The sequence below is a fragment of the Triturus cristatus genome, chromosome 2_1 (assembly GCF_964204655.1).
Source record: "Triturus cristatus chromosome 2_1, aTriCri1.1, whole genome shotgun sequence".
Classification (NCBI taxonomy): domain Eukaryota; kingdom Metazoa; phylum Chordata; class Amphibia; order Caudata; family Salamandridae; genus Triturus; species Triturus cristatus.
In genome coordinates, this window is record NC_140581.1 from 32,573,413 (window position 1) to 32,601,095 (window position 27,683).

Below are 27,683 nucleotides of genomic sequence, written 5' to 3' on the forward strand. Positions count from 1 at the left end.
CTACGCATGCAGAAGTAACGTAGTCACGAGATACGGTCTGTAGGCTTTTTTATCGCAAGTGAAATCACTGTCAGTGACTGTTAAAGGGAATGCTAAGATTGTAAACTCACTCAATGTCCTTTCAGACACTCAGGGCCGGATTTAGATCTCAGCGTGCAGGTTACTCCGTCACAACAGGGACGGATATCCTGTCCCCTGAAATAAAAATTCCATAGGATTTAATGGGATTTATATTTCAATGGACGGGGTATCCGTCTCTGTTGGGACGGAGTAACCCGCGTGCCGAGATCTACATCAGGCCCTAAGTACTATTACAAGATATGAACATTGCTTCTATCTATGGTCCAGGACTGCGAATCAGCGGGAGCGGGAGGTGCTATCGGGCACTGAGGGCATGCACATAGTTTTCAGTCTCTGCTCACTATGCTTTACAACTATAATGGGACTTCTCTTGCTGTGTTCTAGCTCCTGCTCCTCACCTGCAGCTCAGTCTTCCAAAGACCATTCCCTCCCAATACAGCACTCTAGTGGACTGCAGCCCTCAGGCCCTCCAGAGCCGACTGCAAGTGCTGTATCACATCTCGCACATGATGGCCAAGTCCTGGACACTTATGAATTTGACCCCAAGGAATAAGGTACTGTAGTTAACTGCCCACCTCTCCCTTTACTCCTTCTTTTCTGTGCACGCTCTAGCGCGTTTTTAACACTCGCCCCTCACCTCTTCTACACCTCCTCATTTCTTGCATCCCTACTTTCTCTAAAGTCCATTCTGTTTTCTTCTCCTGTAGCTCGCTCGTCCTCATATCTTAAAAACTTGCGCCTACACTTTACTTACACTGCAGCCAACTGTCCTTGGAACTAGTGTCTTTCTTTCAAGTCCAATATAATTAATAACTTTTTGACTGAAATAAGTATGATGACCAAACTGTGTCTATTCTGCGTTACTCAGATTTTGCTTTCTTCCCCTGCAGTACTTTTCGCGATACACCATGGGGATGTCAGCCATCGCCCAGGGGCACTTGAGAGGCCTACTCTCGCCCAAAGTGAGCAGCCTGCCTTTGGTGCGTGCCATTGGACGGACAATGATACAGGGCCGGGCATATGGGCCACAGGTCACTGTCAAAAGAATTACCAACAGGTACAGTATTCAGTATTAGGAGCACTGCACTGTGCAGGGGATTCAAGCAACTCTCATGTCAGTCAATCAATCAATCAGGTATTTGTGAAACTCGCTACTCACCCGTGAGGGTCTCAAGGTGCTGGGGGCGAGGTCATGCAGCTCCGATTCAGCCAAAGGTCTTGAGGCTGAAGGTGTGCAGGATGGGGGGGAATGTCTGATGTTGAGCGAGAGCTCGTTCCAAGCCTTTGCCTTGATGTAGGAGTAGGCTCTTCCACCCGCTCTGGCTCTGCAGATACATGGGGTTTCAGCGAGGGCAAGGTTGGCAGAGCAGAGGTTTCTCTTGGGTACATGGAACAAGACTTTTTCATTGAGGTATTGGGGTCCGGTGTTGTGGAGGGATTTGTAGGCTTGAGTGAGTAGCTTGAAGGTTACTCTCTTCTCGATGGGGAGCCAGTGGAGGTCCCGTAGGTGCTGGCTGATGTGGTCATGACGTGGGATGCCGAGGACGAGTCTGGCAGCGGTGTTCTGGATGGTCTGCAGTTTTCAGAGCAGGGATTTGTTGATTCCGGCATAGAGGGCATTTCTGTAATCCAGTTTGCCTATTATGAGTGCGTGGGTGATGGTCTTTCTGGCTTCGGGGGGATCCATTTGAAGGTCTTTTGGAGGATGCAGAGGGTGTTGAAGCACATGGAGGAGACAGCGTTATCTGTCTGGTCATGGTGAGGGAGGAGTTGAGTATGATGCCGAGGTTGCGGGTGTGGTCCTTGGGTGTGGGGGGGTAGCAGAGTTTGTTAGACCACCAGGTGTTGTCCCATGCAGAGGTGGGTGGGTGCGAGGACGAGGACTTCGGTCTTCTCTGAGTTGAGCTTCAGACAGCTGCTGCTCATCAAGGATGCGACGTCTTTCATTCCTTTCTCGAAGCGGAGTCTGGTGGTGTCGGGTTCCTTCATGAGGGAGAGGATGAGCTGGGTGTCGTCAGCGTAGGATACTATGGTGAGTCCATGCTGTCTGACAATGGCGGCGAGGAGGGCCAGGTAGATGTTGAAGAGTGTGGGGCTGAGCGATGATCCTTGGGGTACTCCAAAGTTGATCTTGGTGGGTTCTGAAAGGAAAGGCGGGAATCTGATTCTTTGGGTTCCGCCAGTGAGGAAAGAGTGGATCCAGTCGAGGGCTGTTCCCTGTATGCCAGAGTGGTGGAGGATGGCCATAAGAGTGCGGTGGGAGTCGGTGTCAAAGGCTGCAGAGAGGTCTAGTAAGATGAGGGCCGCCATGTGGCCCTGGTCGAGGAAAGTGCGGATGTCTTCTGTGGTGGAGTGGAGGGCGTCACGGTGCTGTGGTTGCTGCGGAGTCCAGATTGGGAATCGTTGAGGATGGAGTTGGCTTCGATGAAGTTCGTGAGCTGAATGATGACGATCTTCTCTGTGACTTTAGCCTTGAAGGGGAGGAGAGATATGGGTCTGCAGTTTTTGAGGTCCGTCTGGCCTGCGGAGGGCTTCTTGAGGAGGGGCTTGACTTCTGCCCATTTCCAGTCATCGGGAATGTGCCAAAATCGAAGGTGGTGTTGATGGTACGTCGTAGCTCGGGTGCTAAGGCGGCGGCCCTGTGGAAGATGTGCGGCAGGCAGGGGTCCATTGGGGCTCCTGAGTAAATGCTATTCATGGTTGTGGCGGTGTCTTCGGTGGGGACCGGGTCCAGGAGGAGATGGTCGGCTGGTTGGCATTGCTGGAGGTAGGTGTGGTTTTGGTGTATGGAGTCTTCTCGTTGAAGTTGTCGTAGAGGTACTTGATCTTGAGATGGAAGTAGGAGCCGAGTTTGTTGCAGAGGTCCTAGGAAAGTGTGACGTCTGAGGCTTCGCTTCACGGGGGGTGGGAGGTTGGTGAATTCCTGGATGATGCTGAAGAGTTCTTTCGAGTTCCTGGAGTTGGCAAGGATTTTGTCCTGGATGAAGGTCGTTTTGGTGGATCTGATGCGTTGGTGGTATTCTGTCATGGCATTCTTGTAGGTGGTCCGAGCTTCCGGGGTTTTGCTGTTTCTCCATACTTTCTTGAAACATCTGCAGATGCGTCTGGATTCTTGGAGGTCGGTGCACCAGGTGGCTTTCATGGCTTTCATGGGGCGCTGTCTGTCAGAGTTACAGAGGAGAGGAGCTTTTCTGCGCAGTTGGTGATCCATCTGTGTAGTTCGTTGGCTGCAGAGTTGACTTTGGTCATGGTGGGAGGGGGATCATGATTGAAGGTGGAGTTGAGTGCTCTTTGGTGACCTTGCTCCAATTCCTTTATAGAGGGTGCAGTGTGGGTTTGTGAGAGGTGGTTTTATGTGGGAGCATTTAGGTTAAAAACCCATTTGTACAGGAAACACCAAGGGTGAAGTGTGAGGATACATTAATGTCTGTGGGGCCAAGTGTTAGACTTACCAATGACACTTGGGTTGGCTAGGAGATAGGGTCAGGCAGAAAGGTAAAGGATCAAACTGCAAAGCAGTATCCAGTCAAATGAAGTATTTGTTACAAAAAGCTGGGAGCCACCAGGGTAGATGTAAAAAAAAAAAACACAGTATGCTGTGCACCAGCTCAGTGCAGATTTGTTAAGCTTTGCTCCTTGTGTTCACTGTGGACAAACTCTCTCAGATTCCATGATGCCATATATTTTCTGCAGATCTCAACAACAAGAGAATATAGAGTGTTCCGCAGAACTAAACACCATCTTGTGCATTTTCGAAAACTGATAACCAGAATTATGTCCAACTTTGCTCGCAACTCTTTTCTAGAAAGCCTAGTGTAATTGAATAGAAATGCAGAAATCCACCAGGGGTATCAATTTAATAAAATGATCGGACTGTGTAGGGTGCAAAACTACAGCATGCAGATAAATGGAATCCACTCTGGAAAGATGGGATGGTCAGAGGAGAACCGCATGGATCCTCACAGAGCCCATTGTTCTAGATTCCTTCATCAGGGACATTGTGAACAGGGACAAGACCCTATGGTATACAATGCCACACTTTCTGTGCAGTTCCATTATAGCACATACATGGCACTGAGGTATGGTAAAGGTTTGCCTCTATGAGAGTCATGAGCGATATGCCTGATGGAACAGAAACCATCCACAGTGATAGTACAAGACTTCAAACTTGGGAGTAGAACTGGCAACTGTTAACTCTCGTCCAGGAAGTTTTTTGTCGGTGCTGTGGCATGCTTGTAGTGCAACACTTTGTAGGACCTACTTGGGAGTGATATATCTATCAACCGGTTTACTATTCTAGTCCACTATAAGTCCAGTAAGAAAAATAAAAGATTTTACAAACTCTGATGAAGTCTGTTTTAGGTCGAAACGCGTTGGCTGGACTGGATTGCGATGTTTGAAGAGCAAAACTAAAATCATTTTGGAACCGCATTATGGCTCCCCCCTCAGGATGGACTGAAAGAAGAAGTTGCTTTTTTTGTTGGATGACAATGAATATGTGATCCAATTATATTTTAGCTAACTGCTTGGACTTATTGAGCATTCCCTTATGTGTATGTGTTTTTGTTTATGTTTGGTGGTTCCCGAGCAGTGGAACCATAAGAGGCAGATCACTAACTCGATACATTGGATCACTGACACCAGTGCGGCCATTGATGGCCAACACTGCTCTATGTTATAAGTATTCTCTAGTCCAGTAGAGCCAACTGCAAGAGAGTGAAAAGCAAGGGGAGCAGCGAGTGGGACTCTGGGAATCCACACAGGATGCCGGATCGATGCCCGATTACAAGGAGAACGGTGCGGCAAACTCTGAATTCCAATGAAATGTTCCAGTTGAGTTACATTATAATTATGGATGCTCTTATGAAGTGACTTCTCTAGATGCCATTCGCAGGGGACTTTCTCTAGAGTGTGGCCTGAAATAAACATGATACTGATCGATAGAGGATGATCACAGAATGATGCGATACAGTGAATGAGGACCATGCTGTTGAGCCTGGGAGTGGTATCCCCACGTACATCATCCTTCCATCCCTCCTGGATTCACAAAGGGTCACTCCTTGTACAATATGCAGATGGAAGTTGTTCACTGGGATATAAGTGGCCTAGTGTAACTCTTAGGATTGAATAACTTATTGTATAACCTGCAGATGGTCATTACTCAAATTAAGTGCAGACTGGTGTTATACTTCGCATGATCTCCTGCAGACCAGAATTATTTATTGCACGGTCTGCTGACCGGCATTCCTCATTCAGAAGTACTAGACTGGAGGCAATAGTGTGTTCTTCAGAGGGGATTTACTCCTATAATCTGCAGAATGGAGTTACTCAATGTATGGTCTTCAGACTAAAGTTACTCACTGAGTAAGTTGCACACTGCGTTACTTAAATTATTTTCAGTCTAGAGCCATGATTTGTAATATCTGTAGCCAGGGCTAACATGCAGATAGGAGATACTACTTGTATTAACTGTAGAAGGTACTTACCCACTTGGCGGTCTGTATTTGATGTTATTCTTGCTTGGTCTTCTGGAGACTGGAACTACCTATTGTATAATCTGCAAACTGGATTTACTTATTGGATGCTCTGAGGCCTGGAGGTACTCTGTGTGAGCTGTAGGCTGGCATTAGTCCTTACACGATCTGCAGACAGGCTTTACTCATTAGATATTCAATCGGACATCGAACATCGGACAGCTACGCAGCCCACAAGGACGCCACCCGCAGACATCACCACCTCATCAGATCAGCCAACAGATCGTCCTTCAAAGCCCGCCTGAACAACAAAGCATACGACAGCAGAGAACTCTTCAGCATGGTCAAGGAACTCTCCAACCCCAGCGCCAATGCCAACGACATCCCGCCCTCACAAGAACTGTGCGACTCACTGGCCACCTTCTTCCACCGCAAGATCGCTGACACCCATGACAGCTTCAACACCACGACCGCCCTGACAGCTCCAGACCCCACCCCGCCGGCGAACACCACCCGCATCAACCACCTGACCTCCTGGACCAACGTCAATGACGACGAAACACGCAAGATCATGAACTCCATCCACTCAGGATCACCGTCAGACCCCTGCCCACACCACATATTCAACAAAGCAGACCCAGCCATCACACCCCAACTTCGGAAAGTAATCAACATCTCCCTCGAGACAGCCACATTTCCGGAAAGCTGGAAGCACACCAAGGACCCGCATACCGCCAAAACCAACCTCCACGAGGGAATAAAGGCCGCCGCCGTATGGATGAGGAGCAGCCGACTGAAGCTGAACTCGGACAAGACGGAGGTCCTCATCCTCGGATCAACCCCCTCAGACTGGGAAGACTCCTGGTGGCCAACCACGCTAGGAACAGCACCGACACCCACCGACCACGCACGCAACCTGGGAATCATCCTCGACTCCTCCCTCTCCATGTCAAAGCAGGTCAACGCTATCTCCTCCTCCTGCTACAACACCCTCCGCATACTCCGCAGGATCTACAAGTGGATCCCCACCGAAACAAGAAGAACTGTGACCCAGGCCCTCGTCAGCAGCAAGCTTGACTACGACAACGCATTCTACGCAGGTATCCCGGCCAAACACCTGCGACGACTGCAACGCATCCAAAACGCCTCCGCTTGACTGATCCTCAACGTCCCTCGCCGCAGCCACATCACCCCCCACCTGAGAGACCTACATTGGCTCCCCGTCGAACAGAGGATCACCTTCAAGCTACTCACCCACACACACAAAGCCCTCCACAACACCAGACCAGCCTACCTCAATGGCCGACTCAGCTTCTACACCCCCACCCGCCAGCTCCGGTCCGCCAGCCTCACCCTCGCCGCTGTCCCCCGCATCCAACGAACTGCCGGCGGCGGCAGATCCTTCTCCTTCCTCGCCGACAAGACCTGGAACACCCTCCCCACCCACCTACGGCAGACCCAAGACCTGCTCACCTTCAGAAGAGTCCTCAAGACCTGGCTCTTCGAGCAGTAGCAGCACCCCCTCCCCTCAGCGCCTTGAGACCCTCACGGGTAAGTAGTGCGCTTTATAAATACAATGATTGATTGATTGATTGTGGTCCTTCCTCAATTCTAATTGGGAGGAGGCGAGGATGTTGTTCTCGTCGATAAAGGAGGTGAGTTGGCTGTTGACAGCTTTTCCAATTACTTTTGCCTGATAGGGAAGTAGCGAGATTGGTCTGTAGTTGTTGAGGTAGCTGGGGTCTCTTGGGTCTCTGTGCGCTGTAGATGACATTACTCATTGCATGATCTGCAGGCATACTTTACTCATTAGATGACCTATGGGCTGCAGGTACTCTGAGTTGTAGGCTGGCATTTATCCATGCAAGATCTGCAGACAGGCTTTACTCATTAGATAGTCAGTAGGCTCAGGGTACTCTGTGTGATCTGTATCTGGCATTAGTCCTTAGAAGGTCTACAGACAGGCGTTACTCATTAGATGATCTGAAGGCTGCGAGTACGCTGTGTGAATTTTAGTCTGATATTAGTCCTCGCAAGATGTACAGACAGGATTTACTCATTAGATGATCTGTGGGCTGAAGGTATTCTGGGTGAGCTGTAGGATGACATTACTCCTTGCAAGATCTGAAGGCAGGCTTTACTCAATAGATGATCTGTTGGCTGGAGGTACTCTGTATGAGCTTTATGTTGGCATTGGTCCTTACGAGATCTGCAGGCAGACTTTACTCATTAGATGATCCATCGGCTGGAGGTACTCTGTGTGAGCGGTAGGATGGCATTACTCCTTGCAAGATCTGCAGACAGACTTTGCTCATTAGATAGTCAGTAGGCTGGAGGTACTCTCTGTGAGCTGTAGGATGGCATTAAACCGTGCAAGATTTGCAGACTGGATTACCCATAAGATGATCCATAGACTGGAGGTACTGTCTGTGAGCTGGCATTACTCCTTGCAAGATCTGCAGACAGGGTTTACTCATTAGATGATCTCTGGCCTGGAGGTACTCTCTATCAGCTGTAGCTGGCGTTAGTCCTTACAAGATCTGCAGACAGGCTTTACTCCATAGATGAGCTGTGGGCTGAAGGTACTCTGTGTGAGCTGTAGCTGGCGTTAGTCCTTACAAGATCTTCAGACAGGCTTTACTCATTAGATGAGCTCTTGCTCAGGGTACTCTGTGTAAGCTGTAGCTGGCATTACTCCTTACAAGATCTACAGACAGGCTTTACTCATTAGATGATCTGTAGGTTGGAGGTGCTGTGTGTGAGCTCTAGACTGCCATTAGCAATTGCAGGATCTGTAGAAAGGCATTGCTCATTAGATGATCTGTGGACTGGAGGTACTCTTTGTGTGAGCTGTGGGGTGGCAGAACTCCTTGCAAGTACTGCAGACTGGTTTCACTCATTAGATGATCTGTAGGCAGCAAGTACTTTGTGTGAGCTGTACCTGGCATTGGTCCTTGCAAGATCTGCACACAGGCTTTATTTAGATGATCTGTAGGCACAGGGCCCTCTTTGTGAGCTGTAGGATGGCATTACTCCTTGCAAGATCTGCAGACAGGCTTTACTCATTAGATAATCTGTAGGCACAGGGTACTCTTTGTGAGCTGTAGGATGGCATTACTCCTTGCAAGATCTGCAGACAGGCTTTATGTAGATGATCTGTAGGCACAGGGTCCTCTTTGTGAGCTGTAGGATGGCATTACTCCTTGCAAGATCTGGAGACAGGCTTTACTCATTAGATGATCTGTAGGCACAGGGTACTCTTTGTGAGCTGTAGGATGGCATTACTCCTTGCAAGATGTGCAAACATACTTTACTCATTCGATGATCTGGGGGCTGGAGGTACTCTTTGTGTGATGTCAAACATCCTCAGTTGTATGATCTGTCTATGCTCCTTCTCCTTTTCATAGAGAGATAAACAGCTCGCCAGTTTTCACCCAGCTGGCCAAACAGGTCGTCCATCTGAACCCGACAGAGTTGCGCCTCCCTTCACGCGCCTGGAAAGTTAAGCTGATTGGTGAAGGCGCAGATGATGCTGGGGGTGTCTTCGATGACACAATCACGGAGATGTGCCAGGTAACATTTGATTTTCACCATTTTTAACACAAAATGAGAAGTGTGAAACCAAAGTGTAGACAATTCTGACTCATCAGTGTGGGATTTCCTGAAACTGAAGACTACACAAACATACCTGCTTTTATTCCTGTTCATTGCCCATTCACCTTAATGGGGTCCCCCTATTATACTCCTGATTTTACCCGTAATTTTAGTTAAGAAGTTGACAAGTGTACACAAAGAAGACATTGGACAAAGGTCCTTGGGTTTGAACTTCACCTACTACTGTACTCTCTCAGTACCATACTACAGAACTGGGCAAGGCCTAAAATTTAATAAGCCAATCTGAGAGTGACTTGCTGAGTGAAGCATTGTTGATTCACTGATTCATTTTCACTTTGTGAATCAGTTGCTGCTTGGGGTATGAGACTGACTGTGCAATAACATTCATTCTATCAGATCTGTCTGGTAACAAAGTGACTACAGGTGAGACAGTCCGCCCATGCAGTTTATAGCAGGTACTCCAATTAGGGCTGCTGAAATGGTCCACCCTTTTAAAGGATTTTACGGATATGCATACATTTGTAGCTGAGAGGATGTTTGTCGTGGTGCATGCTTTCCAAATGCCCATGGCTTAATCCACAGAGAGGTCCGTCGTCAAAGTAGTCTCTCTTGTAACGGAGCGTGCCAACTACTGATTGACCCAGACATATTGGAGTGAGCTTACAGCCAAAGTACATCACTTATCATGGAATAGTTCTGAGTCTTCAATGTTTAGTGCCTCAAAGGAGCAGAATCCCACCCCTTTTTCTGCAATACAATAAACACTGTCAGTCATACTAAAAATCTCACACCGTAAAGTAAAAAATTAAGGTGATCTAACCTTGTCGCAGAACCAGAATTGAGGGGCATATTTCCAAAGAGTTCAAGCAACACAGCACAGCAAATGAAGTTGCATTGGTGCATTGTGTGAAGGGGAAAGAGCAAAACTGCACCATATCTTCAAAGTAATGACACCGCTCTGCTCTTTCCAGGCGCTGGTGCAACGTGTAGCTGCCTAGCACCATTGCAGGCATCCTTACGCCATAGAGCAAGGGTGTTTGCCCTAAGGTCAGAACAGTTTTTGTGCAGGACGGGACACCTTCCAGCAAAAGAAAATATCCATTGAGGCTATTTCCTCTTTGAATGTGTGCTGTGGAATGCAGCACACATGCAGAGAGGAAATAATGAGAAGAAAAAGATATGTTTGAAGCATGTGAGGCTGTAGATACACATGCTTTGCATACGCCTACCATCTAGTGTTGGGTCCAGATGTGTGCAAGTGGTTTTTCTTCGAAGAAGTCTTTTGAGTCATGAAGTGGGGTGACTCCTCCTCTGGGTGATAATGGGCATGGGCATCAACTCCATTGTTAGATTGTTTTCTTTCCACGGTTGGGTTTGGACGTTTGTGTGCCCTCATGCATGACATCGTCACTGTGCTGTTTTCAGTTTGCCAATACCTTACCCTTTGTCGGTATTGTTTCCAATCACATTTCCAATTCTTGCATATCAAGGTATATGGATTTCGTTGAGTTGAGTCACTCTGACCATGGCCCCCACAGGGCCTCACCTTTCGGGGACTTCTTCAGTCTCCATCATATTTTCCAATAATGTCATGATAGTGATGGAATGGATGCCCTTCCATTATTGTTCTCGCTGCCACGCGAAGTACCCGCAATCTTTTCATGTCGCCGGAACACAGAAAATCTTATTGCTATGCCTGCCACTCCTTCGGCTCCAAGAAAACCCTTTTTTGCATATCGACTCAAGATGTCGAAGAGGAGCATTGAGGACATTCTAGACCTCTGATGTTGAGAAGAAGAACACCCTAAATCATCGTTTGTGGAGGAAGAGGCATTATTGATAGAGGGCAGTTCCGAATCCAACCTTGAGCTTGATCTGGAGATGGAGGACTTAAAGCCTGCTAAACAGTCTGTGAGTATGGCACAGTTTCAACCAGCCAAAAAGCCATTCTGCTCCTCTGGGACATCAAACAGAGTCCCTCAATCCACCACTGCCTTCTGGCCGTGGTCAGCACTGAGCAATTGGTTTGGATGCCCCACCTTCCAGCTTGGCGCCAAAAACGCAAACAAAGCTGAAACCTCCGGTATTGCCCACTTTGGTCTCTGAAAACCAGCTGGCATCTACCCAATCCTCTGTGCCGGGACGAATTTCACCATCGATGTCCACCGCTACGATGCTGAGCAGAGCTTCAGTGCCAAATCCAACACCTGTGTCAGACCCGAACATTTCAAAGTCTGATTCTGGAACGCCAGTGGAGCCAATCCTCGATCAACTCCAAGAGCACCTGTATGCTTGACAAAAACACATTGTTATCCAGCCTCATACAGTCTTGCCCATTCTTTGGCACCTATTCCTCCACCACCCAAAAGACAGCTGTCTTTCCAGGAGGCTCTGAACATACCGGTTCCTGCGAAACACCACAAGAAGGCAGACAAGGCCCCAAGTCATTTACCTCTTACACCAACCTCACCACCTCCACCTGCTTCACTCTCTCCCCCACAGTCTCCAGGGGAACCACTGGATATTTCATCCCAGGGGTCTCCACATTCTGATACAGATGGGCATGGTGGGGGGCAGGACACATTTGGTTCTCCACCACATACCGACCTCTGGGATACCTATGATATAGACCCACCAGGGGACAGACCTGGATCTCTATCCCACCTGGCCTTCCCCTCCTGATGACTCCACATCTTATCAGGAGCTTATAGGGAGGGCTGCCTCTTTCCATGAAGTGGAACTCAAGAACTTTAGAAGAAGATTTCCTCTTTGAAACACTTTCTTCCACTCAGAGACCTACACAATACCTCCCAATGCTCAAGGGCATGATTAGGCATACAGAAGACATTTGTAAAGACCCTATTAGAGATATGGTTATAATAACACCCAATAGAAGGCCTCCCCATCTGACCCCATCTACATCCGGGGCCAACTTCTGCCAGACTCCCTGGTTAGCACCACTGTTCAGAAACGAGCAAACTCACAGGCCAGTCGAGATGCCCCACCACCCGACAAAGAAAGTAAACGTATAGGTGCAGTGGGGAAAAGGGTCGCAGCATAATCAGCCAACCTGTGGCATATCATCAACTCTTTGGGCCTTCTTACAAGGTATGATTGTGCTCACTGGGACAAGTTGGAGGAGCTCCTCCAAGTCCCTCCAGATTAGCACAGGAAGCTGGGCCAAGAACGTGTCTATGAAGGCAAGCTTATATCAAACACCTCCATCTTCTGTGCCATGGACTCAGCTGACACTGCAGCCAGCATCCTTTACAGAAGGCATGCATGGCTCCGTATTTCTGGTTTCAAATCAGAGGTTCAGCAAAATGTGCTGAACATGCCATTAGATAAATGACATCTGTTTGGGCCTCAAGTGGACCAAACACTGGAGAAAACCAAAAAAGTCAAGGAGACGCCTAAAGCAATGGGTGTTCCCCAAACTCCTGCTCCTGTGACTCTTTTGCCACCCTAACTATTGTGGAGATATCAGTGCAATATCTTCTAACATCTCCACCTCATACTAACACAATAAGTGTTAGTATACCTCCCCTCTGGGTTATTTCAGAAGCTCATATAGAGGTAACAATTACAAAGGTAAAGGCAAGGGTGCTTCCTCACGTGCACCACCAAACAATGACTTCCCTCTATTACCTCCCGACCACATAACACCAGTCAGAGGTCACTTACAATATTCTCCTATCTACATGGCAAACCGTTGCATCAGATCAGTGGGTGTTGGACATTATCCAACATGGCTATTGTCTGGAGCTCATTACACCTCCCAACATTCTCACCTTGCAAAAACAGGCTATCACTGGAACCTCAACCATTGCTCAAACAGGAGGTAAAAGCGCTCCTCCTCAAAGGAGCTTTAGGGCCTGTCCCTATACGTCACCAGGGTCCAGGGGTGTACTCACTATACTTCCTAATATCCAAAAAGACAGCTCTTTATGGCCAGTTCTAGACCTCAGGTCCCTAAATGAATAGAACCTGTCAGAGCACTTCCATATGGTCACACTACAATATGTGATCCCATTTCTCCAATAGGATGACGTTATGGCTGCATTGTACCTAAAGGACACCTATTGTCACATACCAATACACCCAGCACATGGCCGATATCTCACATTTGTGGTGGGCAGCAAACATTATCAATTCAAGGCCCTTCGTTTCTGGGTAACTATCCCACCTCGGGTATTCACCAAGACCCTTGTAGTGGTAGCCACACACCTACACAGGGCAAATATCCACGTATTTCCACATCTGGACGATTGGCCTTTCAAAGCCAACACTTGCCAACAATGTCAATACCACACTCAGGTCACAATCAATCTGCTCCACCACTTAGGGTTCACCATCAATTCCACCAAGTCTCACCTTCAGCCACTACATGTTTAACCCTATCTAGGGGTTATTCTAAACATACAGATAGCCTATCCTATACCAATACTGCAAGAATGCAGTCTTTTCAGGCGTTAATACCCCTGTTTCAGCCAAATGACCAACTCAGAGTCAGGACAGTCATGCGTCTATTAGGCATGATGGCCTTCTGCATTCCATAATACTTTATGCGCCACTACACATGTGATCGTCGCAAGAATGCTTAGCTCGGTTCACTGACATAATATCGCCTCCTAAAGTATCACAATACAAAAATATCATGTCCAAAATATTGTTGTCAAAAATATATTCATAATTTCTAAACCTATAATAGTAAGTACAAAAATATCGTAAAAGAAATATAGTTGTCATTAATACTGTTGTAATAAATATCGTTTTTTAAATATATCTATGAATTTAAATATTGAATATTAAATTATTAAATAGTAACATTAATTTAAGAAAAATGAAATAGATTTAATGTATATTTAAACAAATATAACAATTATACGTATGTTGAAAAAGTGAAACACATATTTACATATATCTAGTTAAAAAAACTATAATTAAACGAATAATTTAATTTATATTATATAATTTCCAAAAATTTTAATAATGTAATGTAAAAATTACACAATTATCGTTTAAATAATTAATAATAATGAAGCAACTAATTATTACTTAATTATAATCAATTTACTTCTCACCCTGTACTCCTATAAACCCCACAACCTGCACCTAAGTTGTTTATAAAAAAATAATATTTGCACAATTAATAATTATAAATTAAATAATTAATATTGATTTAAAACTAATTAATTATAGTTAAATTACTTCCCACCGTGAACTCCTATAAACCCAAAAGCTGCTATGTCACTAAAAATCACAAAAATGTATTTAATTAAGTTTAATACCTTCTAAAAATGTAACAACTGTATTAAAAAACAAACAATAATTATACATGAAATTTACAACATATCCATTTAAAATATTTTCTAAAATACATAATAATTAAAAATGATATTATTAACAACTATATTTTTGTAAACTATATTAATGACTTCGCTATTCTTAACATTGATATTACTTACCTTAAAATAGATATGCTCAACAACGATATTCTGACAGAGGATATTTCCATATCACAGTATTTTGTACATGATATTTTGGTAGGGCGATATGTTAATTACCACTTAGCTCAACAGTGGTCTCAGTCGGAGGCTCATTGGGAAAATCTAGTGTTGATAGACTGCCGCACTCATCACTCTCTGCAGTGCAGGTACACCAACAACCTTTTACAAGCATGGCCTTTCCTCCACCCTTTTCCCCACATCACTATCACAACAGACACATCACTCAACCGATAGGGTGCACACTTACAGGATCTCACAGTACAGGGACTATGGGAGACCAAAAATCTAAGGGCCAGATGTACGACCATTTTTTGCAGTCGCAAACAGGAAATCGGCCCGTACAAACGCTATTTTGTGAGTAGGTGATTCGCAAAATAGTGTTTGTTACTCTCGCTATTAGGAAGGGGCGTCCCTTCCTAATAGCGAGTCACAATGTACTATACCATTGTTTTGCGTTCGCAAAACACTCTCAGTTTACCACCTATTTCAAGTAGGTGGTAAACCACTCGCAAACAGGAAGGGGTCCCCAGGGGACCCGTTTCCCTTTGTGAGTGTGTGCGGGACCACTGCCTGCTCTTAACAAAAACAAGCATTGCAATGCAATAGGTCTCGCATTTGCGAGAGTTTGAGCTATTGGCATTGTAAATGACAATGCCTTTTATTTATGTGTTAACGGGTAAATAAAAAGCATTGTTATTTACAAGGACAATAGCTTAAACTCTCGCAAATGAGAGACTAATTGCTATTTGAAAAAAATTGTGCTCTGAGGCTGTAATTAAAGCCTACCTTGTAACAACACTCTTAACAGAGGTTGTCGTCATGGGACGTTACAAAATGAGACAAGGTGGTACTAAGGAGGGACTACAAAGCCTATTGATCAATAAAAAGCCACAGTTTACATTGGACAATGACACAAGCCAATGAAAAAAATGGGCAGAGCTTCAGGTCCCTACCTGAATACAGCATGCCTTGCAGAGCAGCGCATGCGCTGCCCACCCTCAACCTAAAAACGGGTGACAGTTCCATACAGCAAGTGTCTGTAAGAGACTGTGTACTGCCATACAGTCACAAAGCACTAACACTTTAGACAGTGACTGGCAAAAAAATGAAGGTAAGGGACAGATGTAAGGTGCTGACAGCCAGCCTGGAAGAGAGACAGACTGTGAGGGAAATGAGTGTATGGGACAAAGGCGGACTCCAGTTGAGTGCTGTGGGAACAGAGGTCGGAGAACAACAAGAGGTATAGGAGCAGAGCTCCTTACTAACAATCAGAGAAATTGTCGATATAAAAGAAACATTGTAGTTGTAATAGAAACTTAGCACAGACCAAGGCATGGAAAACAACCTCAGCAGAGTAGAAAAGACATCCTATGGCTTCCGAGTAAGCATGGAGAGACACATCCATATACTTGGTAGATTAAATGGGAAGTGTAAAAGAGAAAGGGAAACCACAGACCGGGAAGAGACTGAGGTGTTTCAAGGAAAGCCTAGGCCTTCCTGAGACTGGAGCATCAGAGACAGACAGGCAAAATGACAAGGCTACCCTCAGAGACAGCGATGCTTCATTTCCTCAAAACAGACAAGGAAACATGAACCAGTGAGTAGGGATAACGCATCCACTGGCTATTTATAGTGCCTATGTCCTGACAGCTTATCAACGTAAAGTGTTGCTGTGCACCGAAATGCGAGCAACGTTCCTTACTACCCCAACTATGATTAGAACAACGCAAACAATCACAAACACTTTAGGTAAAAACAAATCCAAGACAGCCAGTAAGTAGGAGGCTACAAGAAATGCAATTACAGCAAGTCTGTTCCATGGTGCAAATATTTACGTTCGCAAAAAAAGTAGTGTTGTCATGATGTTAACTGGAACGACGGGTCCCTCATCCTTCATAAGAAATATACACACCAGTGACAATGTATAGACAAGGTCTATGTGCGTATGTGTATGAGCGCCTCCCCCGAGCAGCAGAAAATCTGGAGTACAATTTACGATTTTGCAGAATGACCCAAGAAGACTTGAGGCTGGAGTGAATAAAGCCTGTTATGTGCCTGTACCTCCCACAATTGATGCAGGCATAGACAAGAAACCAGTTGAGAAACTAGTTTTTTCAAAAGCATCTACTGCACCATAAAAAAAGATGAATGAATACAAACTAACACGTTATTTACCTTTGGTAAGGTCTTGCTGGTGGATAATCGAAGAGCAGATTCTTCAGCTGTAGACTAACCCTAAGCACCAGACTGGACACAGATCAGCCACGGACAGCGGGAGGGGACGGGGAGGGAGAAGGCACGGATAACGAGAGGTAGGGCGGCGGGGGGCTAAACAAGGCTCGATAACAGGAAGGAGGGGGGTAAAAAAGGCACCAAAGCACGTCATGCCTGCAGTAAGAGAAACTGAATAAAGAAAGTAGTGCTCACAGTCTGAATAACACATACCGTGTAACAACCGAAGTAAAGGGGCCAGTCGCCATGGGAGGTGACAAATGAAGAGGAGATGGTACTAAGGAGGTACTAACAAGCCTATTTATGAATCATAAGCCAGCATTTAGTACAAAGACACAAGACAATAGCAAATATGGGTGGAGAGTGGGCGGGGCTTCTATTCGCTTCTCCACCACAAGTCTCGCAGAGCAGTGCATGCGCTCCGGCTCTAGGCTCAATCTAATGAACAGAAATGTTTCACTCTTCTTTTTAAGTGCATCCCGTTTTCCTTTAAGGAAAACGGGATGCATTAAAAAAAAAACTGCTTTGTTAAAAAAGCAGTCACAGATATGGTGGTCTGCTGACCCCAGCAGACCACCATCCCTGTGATTGCTGGCCATTCCTAATGGGGTGGCAAATAGCACCTGCCTCATGAATATGAATGAGGCAGACAAAATGTAAGGGTCATACATCTGACCCTAGGTCTCCACATCAACTACCTAGAGCTTAAAGCTGTTCACCTAGCATTGAAAGCTTTCCTAACTAGCCCAATCGGCAAGGTTGTCCTAGTCCAGACGGACAATATGACAGTCATGTACTACCTACACCAACAAGGAGGGACACGTTCTCCACAACTATCTCACCTATCTCAGACCATTTGGCACTGGGCTCTCCCTCACAACATTCATCTTTTAGAGGAGTACCTTCCGGGAACAGACAACATTTTTCCGACCTCCTCAGCAGAATACAGCAACAAGTACATGAGTGAGAACTCCACCCGCAAGTCCTACTCCCATACTTCCACAAATGGGATGACCTCAATAGATACCTCAATAGATCTGTTCGCAACCACAGACAACGCCAAATGCTCAAACTTCACCTTCAGGTTCCTATACCCAGAATCCAGCAGAAACGCACTATGGATTATTTGGTCAGGGACATTTGCCTATGCTTTTCCTCCTCTCCCGCCCCTTCCATTTCTTGTTCGGAAGCTTAGGCAAACATCTCTCACACTCATACTGGTAGCTCCCTCATGGGCTCGTCAGCCCTGGTTCATAGCGTTATTGGACCTCTCTGTAGTTCCCCACAAGAAGCTACCCAACAGGCCGGACCTTCTCACTCAGAACCATGGAAAAATCAGGCACACGGATCCCAAATCTCTCAACCTGATGATTTGGCTCCTGAGGTCATTGAATGCGGATACCTCAGTCTCCCACCTGAATGTATGACCATTCTTAAAGAAGCCCGTAAAGCGACCACTCAAGCAAGCACAATAGCTGCCTATCTCCAAAACAGGCAACACATTTCCGTATTCGAAATACCAGTAATTAAGGCCTTCATAGAAGGTCTTAAAAAGAATAATTCTACCACTACCTCCACCTCCACCCTCATGGAATCTGAACACTGTTCTTACACGACTCATGGGCCGTCCAATTGAGCTACTTCTTACCAGCCCCGTTCAATTTCTGTCTTGGAAGGTGGCATTTTCAATTGCTATTACCTCACTCAGGCGTATTAGTGGGCTCCAGGCAATAACCTTGCGAGAACCCAGTTTCCAGAACCAAAGAGACAGGGTAGTCCTCCACACCAACTCCAAATGCTTCCAAATGTAGTTTCTTATTTCCACCTCAATCAATCAATTGAGCTACAGTTACCCCAACCAGACTCAGTTGCAGAAACAGCTCTCCATACATTAGATATCAAAATAACCCATACGTACAACACTGATAGGACTATAATGTTTAGAAACACAAAACAACTATGTTGCTTTCTCCTCCCCGTACACCTGTAGCCGGTGCAGTTTTTTCTCTTTTTATATGCATGGACATCTCTTTACTTACCACTTACATTCACACTCCATTCTCACCTGCCTGTGGGAAAACAATCTAACAATGGAGTCGATGGCCATGCGTATTATGACCAAGAGGATGAGTCACTCTCCATTGTGATTTGAAAGACTTCTTCGAAGAAAAATAGCTTGCACACATCCGGACCCAACACTATATGGCAGAAGTATGCAAAGCATGTGAATCTACAGCACTACATGCCACAAACAGATGCTTACAGGGTAACATATTCCTTCTCCTGGTTATGCCAATATCAGGTAGGACCACCATTCTGACGCAAACCCATGTCTACAAGTCTTCATAGCATTGGCTTTACCTTAAAATCCATCGGTGGATGCACGGGAACGCACAACCCATGGAACACCTACCTGTGGCAAAATTACACTAGGAAGCACAATGCTCTGTCTTGCATGACTCCTTTTTTTTAAAAGTAGCACAAATACCTATTTGCCTTGCTTCGTAAATATCACAAAGGATTTTGTGTCAGGTCTGTGTTAAAAAAATGACACAAAATCTTTTTTTTAAACTGGCCCTAATTGTCTGCCATGAGAAGCGGGTGAGGAGGAGAAAGCGGGAAGGACAACCAGGACTGTCAAGGGTCCATGGAGCAGGTGAAGATCAGTGTAGTGTGACAGGAGGAGGTAAGGCTGAACCTCCTTTATTGTGGTTTATGGCTTGGAAAGGAAGAAACCTACAAAGCCCCACACTTCATTACTCCATGGATCAATGGAAGGCCCAGGGGTGTGGTGCAGCATGCATAACTTAGAGGGATGTTGTGGGTGAAAAGCCAGACAGTCGGAACCGCGTTGAGACAGGTGAAACACCCACCAGACTAAAGGAATGAAGGATGTATTCTGCCCCCCTCTCCTGTCCTACTTACTGAGGGTTGATAGAAAAGTGCCATGCTTTAAAATACACCTTCCCTGGAGAAACTGGAATTGATATTAGTATACAAAGAATTTCCTATCCTACACATGATGGCAACACTCACCAATAGAAGTGTATAGTCATCTGAACCTAAGAATGAGTAGAGACAGAGCTAAAATGCCACAGAGTGGAAGCCAGAAGGGTGGAAAAAGGTACAACAGTCTGGCCACTGGCTCCATAAGTGACTTAAAGCCATGCATAAAATGGCACATCTGAGTCATTCACCTAAGCACAACAAAATAACCTGTTTTTTTTAAAGCTCAAACTAATCACCCCTAAGGGTCTCAAGGTGATGGGGACCGTCGGTAAGATTAACCCCTTCGGCGCTCATGACGGAACGGTTCCGTCATGAGCGTCGGTTGAGCTGTGCTCATGACGGAACCGTTCCGTCATGACCACGCCCGCGCAAGCAGCGCTCAGCACAGCGGGGGAATCCGCCCCGCATGGAAGGGGTTAAGCGAGCTATTGCCTAGAGTCACATGGCGCTGGGCTGACCTGCCGCCGGCCATCAAACCGTGAGCCCCGTGTTCCGAAGTCAGCCGCCCTTTCTGCTGCACCGCTCCTCTTCCTAACAAAGTAACTGAAAGTTTTCACTGTGAAAGCCTAGGGCCTGCTGTAGGAAGGTGGATATCTGACTATGGTTACCCCCAACTTTTTGCCTAGTGTCTAGCTGGTTATTCGACTTAGTTGGCCTGAGATCCTGCCATTCAGGGTCACAGGCTGTCTGCTCTCTCTTTAAAATGGACTCCATGTACCCTAGGTACATTCCCAATTGGTAAGGATCACCTTATTTGCCCCTGTACAGTGTACCTTAGGTACCCAGGGCATAGGTGTACCCTAGGCCTACCAGGGGCTGCAGCATGTATTATGCCACCCCTGGCCTGGCCTTCCATTATGACACAACTGGCTGATCACTCAGCTGGGGCAAGGTCGTGTAATCACCCCTTGCTTAGATATAGTATGCCTATATCTACCCTTATATATAGACACATGTGTACCTATCAGTCACTCCTATGGCAGGCCTTAACAATCCTGGAGGCAGAGTGCTTGGTAACATGTGAGATGGTGCTCTAGCATGAGCTGAGCCTGTCTGCAGCTTTCGGAACCATGTCCTTATAGCTGTTCTATGATATAGCCTACCATATACTCTTAAAGTGCCTTATAATCTTAAACGGTTATGGTAACTATGGTTTGGCTTTATCAAAACATGTCGTGTAAGGTGTCTAACACTTTGGAATAATACCCCCATACCATTTCTGGTGATGAGGATATTATTCCTCCCTTCTAGAGGGAGAGACATGTTAAAATCCTACTTTACTGTTTAACTCTAACCAAAGCCTCAGCATCACAAAATGGATGCTGCTGCCACAGACACGAGTCTGACCTCCTGCTGCTGGGAGTGATCCCGGCAAGGGAGGCTTGGACAATTGGTTTCCTGCTTGGGGAGGTGCTAGCACCTCCCCAGACAGACTTTAGTGTATTGGGGCAGGGAGGGCTGAAAGGAATGAGACATGCCTGGGGCACACAAGGTGTCCCATGCATAGTCCAGTTCAAACCGGTGCTGGGGCACTCCAGCCCCAGTCCTGGCGCGAAACTGGACAAAGGGAAGGGGGTGTAACCACCCCCCTCCCAGGTCCCACCCATAAGGCGAGACCTAGCAGGTAACCCAGCCCCCCAGATTAGTATAAGAGTGGTAGCTGGGCCCCAGGAGATTAGATTATCCTGAACCTGCATCTTGAACAGAAACTCTTGACCTTCGACATTCAACGAAAGAAGAAGACTGAAGAATCTCCCTTGTAGCCAAGGAGTGGCTACCCTGTGCAAACAGGCACCATCAAGAGACTTACCCTTTGCTTTGCTGAAGTTCTACGAGGGACCGACTGCAGAGCCCGACCAGAGCCTTGACTTCCAGACTTCTCCGACCCTGATCCACATCCACAGCTGAGCTGAGATCCGTGGAGGCGACGAGAGACGTGGGACCGGCTACCTGGGAAAAGTGGTGAGTATCTTCCAGCGCAGCTTCTGAGGCACCCTCGAAGTTGTGCACCGGGGATTGAGAAGCCCCAACCCCAAGCACCATCTGCACCGAAGATCAGCCCCTCACACTCCACGAGTCCTGCGTGGGGCCCTTCTGCATTTTCCTGCTTGCCGCGTCTGTCCAGTTGCTTGCCCATTGGCTAGCGGCCTTTGTGATGACACACCTTTGAATTTCCGCTGCTGGTTTGGCTCCTCCAGACTGGCTCTTGCTCCTCTGCAAAAGAGAAGCACCCCAGACCTTCCTGGTCTGCAACAGAAGCAAGTCCTCCGTTCTTCGTGGGTTCCGCTTGCCAAGGCTTGGTGAGTCCTAGTTCGACTTCGACGCCGCCGACAGCAAGAGCCTTCGTGGGACAGCTCGCCTCCTGGTCCTGGTCATCCTCGACGTCTCCTGGTACCCGTGGCTGCTGCGACAAGCTTCACCTTTCACCTGCAATCTTCACGACATCGCCTGGTTCCTTCCTGGTTCCACGTGGTCACTGGCTAGTGACCCAGACTCTGTCCCTTCTGCTTGCAGATATCCTTCCTTCTTGATCCCGGCCTTGGGATCCACCGGACACTCTTCACTGACTGCCTGTCAGCATCTTTCCTTCAGGCATCCATAGGAGTCCACGACGAAACCCGACGCAAGTTCACACCTATGCACCCGCAGCCCGTGGGCTAGGTAACTTGGGTACTCCGGTGCTCATCAGGGTATTGACTATCCTAGTGTCTAAGTTTCAAGTCTCGACTTCCTAGTTACTCCAGAAGTGTCCTAAATCTTAATAAGTCTAAACTGTACTATTTCTATCGACTTTTACGGATTACGCGTGAGTGTTTCCACTCTGCACCTGAATCCCGTGGGCATCCCACTTCCTAACTGTTGCTAGTGTTGTGTAGCCCCAGCGGTTCCCTAGGCCTAGGCCTATCCTATTTCCGTGACAGTGGTCCTCATACCACTTCTTTAGTATATGGTTTGCGTGGCCCCTAGGGCCTAACTGTATTACTTACCTGTGTGACTTAATGTATGCTTAAATAAGACTGTGTTGTACTTACCTCTAATCTCACAAAGAGTGCTGAGGGTTTGACTAGAATAAATACACTTTATTTTATATATATATCTGTTGTGGTGTCCTTTCATTTGGTATTCGAGGGATTATATATGGTATCACAACTGGCTTCACATGCCATTCAGAGTTTAGCCTAAGACTGCTCTTGTCCATGCTACCACTAGGATAGCTGGTCTATAAGGTTGAGTTTACAACCAATCACCATAAGGGTTGTTTGGACTGATATAAGGTGTACACTAGAACTAGTGACATCATACATCAGGCCAACTTCTCACACCTGCAACGTTGTTCCTTCCATAACAAGGTAGCAACCAAAAAAGGGAACACACTTGCGTGGCGTGACACGAGGCATTATGGTTATGGAGCAACACTCATCCTGTGCCTGTGACGAGATCTTAGCCAGAAAAATGGGGAGAAACAAGACCACAGAGTGGGCGGAAATTCGCCAGATAATGACAGTCCCAGATGTTCCACAGGGACAGCAAAAGCACTAAAGGCCTTGTAGCTAGCATCCTAAGTGCCATAGGAAACACCAAAGAGGCAGTAGAGTGAAATAGTTACATGTGAACCAGTGAGGTGATCAGTGAACCACAGCACAGATGGTCACAAATACAGACAGCACGCCGGCTGAAATAAACCCTACGGTCCAAGAATTGATAAGGCACATCACCAGATTGCAGGAATGATTCTGATTGTTTGTAGAAAGAGCAGACAATTTGTAAGTAAAGTCAACGTGCCGTCCAGGTGAAACAGTGTAAGAATTATTGAACTACAGGTTAAAAGTATGAGCCTCATTTAGATCTCAGCGGACAGGTTACTCCATCACAACTGTAACGGATATACCGTCCAATAAAATATAAATCCCATGGGACATAATGGGATTTATATTTCAGGGATGGGATATCAGTCACCGTTGTGATGGAGTAGCCCGTCCGCCAAGATCTAAATTGGGCCCTAAGGGATCAAACAGCGTGAGAATTATTGAACTACTTGTGAAAACAAAGGGATCAAAGATGGAATTATTCCTAGAAGACTGACCTTTGCAACCGGTAGCTCCAACTGGTCTTTCTGCATTCTCCATGACCGCCAGGATTATCACCTCGCACTATGACAGCAGGAATACTCAACAACAGGGATTGTACTTAATGACCTCAAGAAGCCAGGAAAAGAACCCTTTTGTTATTGAATAACAATAAATATTTTTTTCACAGGGGAAGTGCAATTAAAGAAAAGCACCTGGAAGTTGAGCAAACACGTATAGATTTGGTGTTACTATATGTGCCCAGCCTTTCTAAAAAAAAAACGGGAATTGGAACCCATCCACTATCCTTCAGTGACCCTAAAATGGTGTGGGAGTGGGCAGTGAAATGGTCTGTGGAACATGGACTAAAATACACCAACCCACTGCAAACAAAGAGGAGAAATGGGATTCAAGAGAACTACTGAACCACCAACTAAGCAAATTTCCAATAAACAAAAAGCAGCTATAGCAACCATCAGTACCTGAGAAATCAGAGACAAATGTGCCACAGAGGGAGGCACTGAAACCACAAACTCCAGAGCTGAATCAGGCATATCAATTGATAAAACCTGCCAAACATAATTAAGCAGTGTGTCCCTTTGCTTATATGAGTTCAATATATGATGTGCAAACAGCACAGAACTTAAAGATGACATGGAAGATTAAAGTAATGGAGCTCCTGTCCAAATGCCACACAATTGGTTCACCAAGCTATGTACGGTTGATCCTTGCATGACTAACCCATGATCAAGAGGAAGGGTGAGAAATGACAGAAATGAATGAAATGAAAAGACCATTTGTTAAGCGCGATAGCTACCCTTAGGCGTCCTAGCGCTGCAGAGGTCAGCTATACACCACACTGCAGTGTAGGACACTACAGGGGATTGGGCCAGTTCATTTTGTAAGGACTGAGGCCAATACAATTCCCAGTGGCAGATACAAAATGATAGAAGACTTATAAATGTGTATGCCCAAACGCCTCACAATAAAATGGATAAAATAGCAGAACAGACACACTAATCACAATATACCCCCACAATATGGGAAGGACCCAGTCCTGAACCTGCACCACAATTGTTTTTCCTGCAAAAGTAGCGAGAAATCTAAGATTTTAAAAAATAAAGTGTAACATCCAATGCAGCATTTATCTGCTGTCATGGTGACTACACAAAATGAACACTAAAATAGTGACCTTCTGCCCACGGTTTGGGAGAGGGGATGCTCTGGTTGTGCCTCAACATATCTTATTACTGGCAGTCATCACCGACATGGTCTCTGAACTTACTAGTAGACCCAAGTTACACGCACCTGATGTTTGCAGACTACAATGGACGATAAGACCCAAAACAAAAAGTGTACACAGGGGCCTAGCATTGTTTATTTTGAAGAGCAAACAGCTGCCACCTGCAAATCAGTTAATACAGCTCAGACTAGTGCATAGAAGAGAGAGCTCTTAGAAGGGGCTGCAAAAGAGAACACAGCTGTAAGAAATTTGGTCACTGGTTGAGGAGGGTAACACCTTCCTCACACAAGAAACACAGTCCTTGTCAGGGTCAGACACAAGCAAACCCAACACTACCCTGTGCTCAACCCACGGGTAGCTTGGCACAGAGCAGTCAAGCTTAACTCGAAGGCAATGTATAAAGTATTTGTGCAACCCTTTAAGCAGTAGCAAAGTGAAAACACACCACAGAAGGGATCCCACACTACAAAAGCAATTTAGAATACTTTTTAATAAATAAAACAAGCCCAAAATGACATAAATCCAATCAGTGGAACCGGAGATATCAATTGAAAAGTTTTAGGTGAATATAGCGGCCCAAAGCGCTACTCGCAGCTATCTGGTTATGAGAGGCTGGGAGAAAGTTACAAGTTCAGGCCAGGTCAGATAAAGGGAGCAGGTTAGTCCAGCTGAAAAGTTACCTTCTCAGTCCAGCCCAAAGAATCCTGTTCATGGTGAAGAGGGCAGTGATGAGCGGTGAAGCGTCGCAGACAGTCGTTCAATGTCATTGCGGGCAGTCAGGCCGCAGCTTCATGATGGCGCTCCCTGCGAGTGGTCGATGCTGTAGCACAAAGGGTTAGTTTGACAGAACTGTGAGTTGGCAGGCAGTGCAAGAGACAAGGTTTTGGCATCAACAGGCTTGTTTGCAGCCACAAAGAGCACCAAAACTTAGATTCAGCTCCACTAGATTTGAGGAGCACCTCTTGGAGATCAGGCTCCAGCTGGATCTGCGTGCTGGTTCAGGTGGTTGGGAGCCTGTTATGTCCCTGTGACTCTGAATGGGGGGCCAGCAGACTACTCCCTGGAGTAATTCTGAGAGTCCTGGGTTCAGGTGCACGTCCAAATTCCTCTTACTCAGGGAGGAGGGCAGCAAGGCAACATGGTAGCAGCCCAGCAGGGCAGCAAAGTGGCAGTTCTTTCAGCAGCACAGCAGTCCTTCCTCTCCACAGTTCTAAAAGTGTACTGAAGAGTTGGTGTCTGAGATCCAATATTTATACCTGGTGCCTCATTTGAAGTGGGAGAAACATCTAGAGGGGTCATGCAATAGTTTTTGTGAAGACAGGACACAGCCTATTCAAGTGTAAGTGGGACTGTGACTAACTCTGCTCTCCCATCCTGCCAGTGATGTCCCATCTAGGCACATCTAAGCTCTCTATTGCGTGTGGCTGTCTAGAAGGAAAATAAAAAGCCCAACTGTCAACTACACCCAGTCATGTAACCTAGAGACAGGCTGCAGGCACTAAATGGGTAATGCAGGAAAATGCCAACATTCTAGAAGTGAGATTTCAAAATTATTATCAAACATCCAACTTTTACCATAAGAGACGATTTTTGATTGTGATTCCAAAAACACCAAACATGAAGTATTTACCTGTTCCTGTTTGCAAGTTACAGCTTATTAAAGTGTCTCATTACGATGTCGGTGGGAAAGCATTCCAACCGACTCCTTGTCGGAATCATTTCCGACTGGCTAGGGCTCGGGTAGTTCGACCGACCGATTACGGTGGTTCCGAACACCGTTTGGTTGAACTCCCATTGACTTCAATGGGAGCCTGCGTTCCGACTGACAGCACAGGCTCCCATTGAAAAAAGGAGTGGTTGCGGAAAAGTTTGTACCCTGTGAAGGGCACCCCATGGTGCCTGCCACACTGTGAATGGTTGTAAAGTGGGGTCCCATGGGTACCCCCACAACCCCAACTAGAGGCCTTCGGGTGAAGGGGAGTTTGCTACGGTTCCCCTAAGTCAGTTTCTGACAGCAGTTCCGTGTTAGACGAACAGAGTCGGAAAAGCTGTCCGAATCCAACATTGTAATATGTCGGTCGGAAGCGTGGTCCATAGAGCTGTACGATTCGGCTCCGACCGGCTCGGAGCCTCCAAATGCCGGTCTGAACTGAGTCGGACAGACCGAACGGTTACATACCATTGAAATGTTTCCAAGTCGGTTGGACACATGAGTTCCAAATCAGATTGGTAAAATCCGAATGCCGTTCGAGCCTTATCTGACCGACATCGTAATGAGGCCCTTAATGTTATAATGTAACTCCAACGTTAAACTTACGGTTAGAAGTAGGCCTTGCCACTGTGAAAAATGAAAGAGTTTTTCACTACCAGGACAAGTAAAAATGACATGTCCTACTTTTTAAAAACATTTCACCCTGGCCTGTGGGCTATTTACTTGTATGTATTGAAAAAG

At 46.3% G+C, this 27,683-nt stretch overlaps 1 protein-coding gene across 7 annotated transcripts in view; it reads left to right on the forward strand.

The window, feature by feature from the left end:
- LOC146863653 (putative E3 ubiquitin-protein ligase HERC1) overlaps positions 1–27,683 on the forward strand; it is a 1,482,062-nt gene that overhangs the window by 1,300,539 nt on the left and 153,840 nt on the right. For all 7 annotated transcript variants that reach the window (XM_085627737.1, XM_085627739.1, XM_085627735.1 and 4 more), the window contains 3 exons: positions 466–635; positions 972–1,138; positions 8,963–9,128. In XM_085627737.1, the coding sequence (XP_085483863.1) occupies positions 466–635; positions 972–1,138; positions 8,963–9,128 (503 nt within the window). The remainder of the gene's footprint in view (positions 1–465; positions 636–971; positions 1,139–8,962; positions 9,129–27,683) is intronic.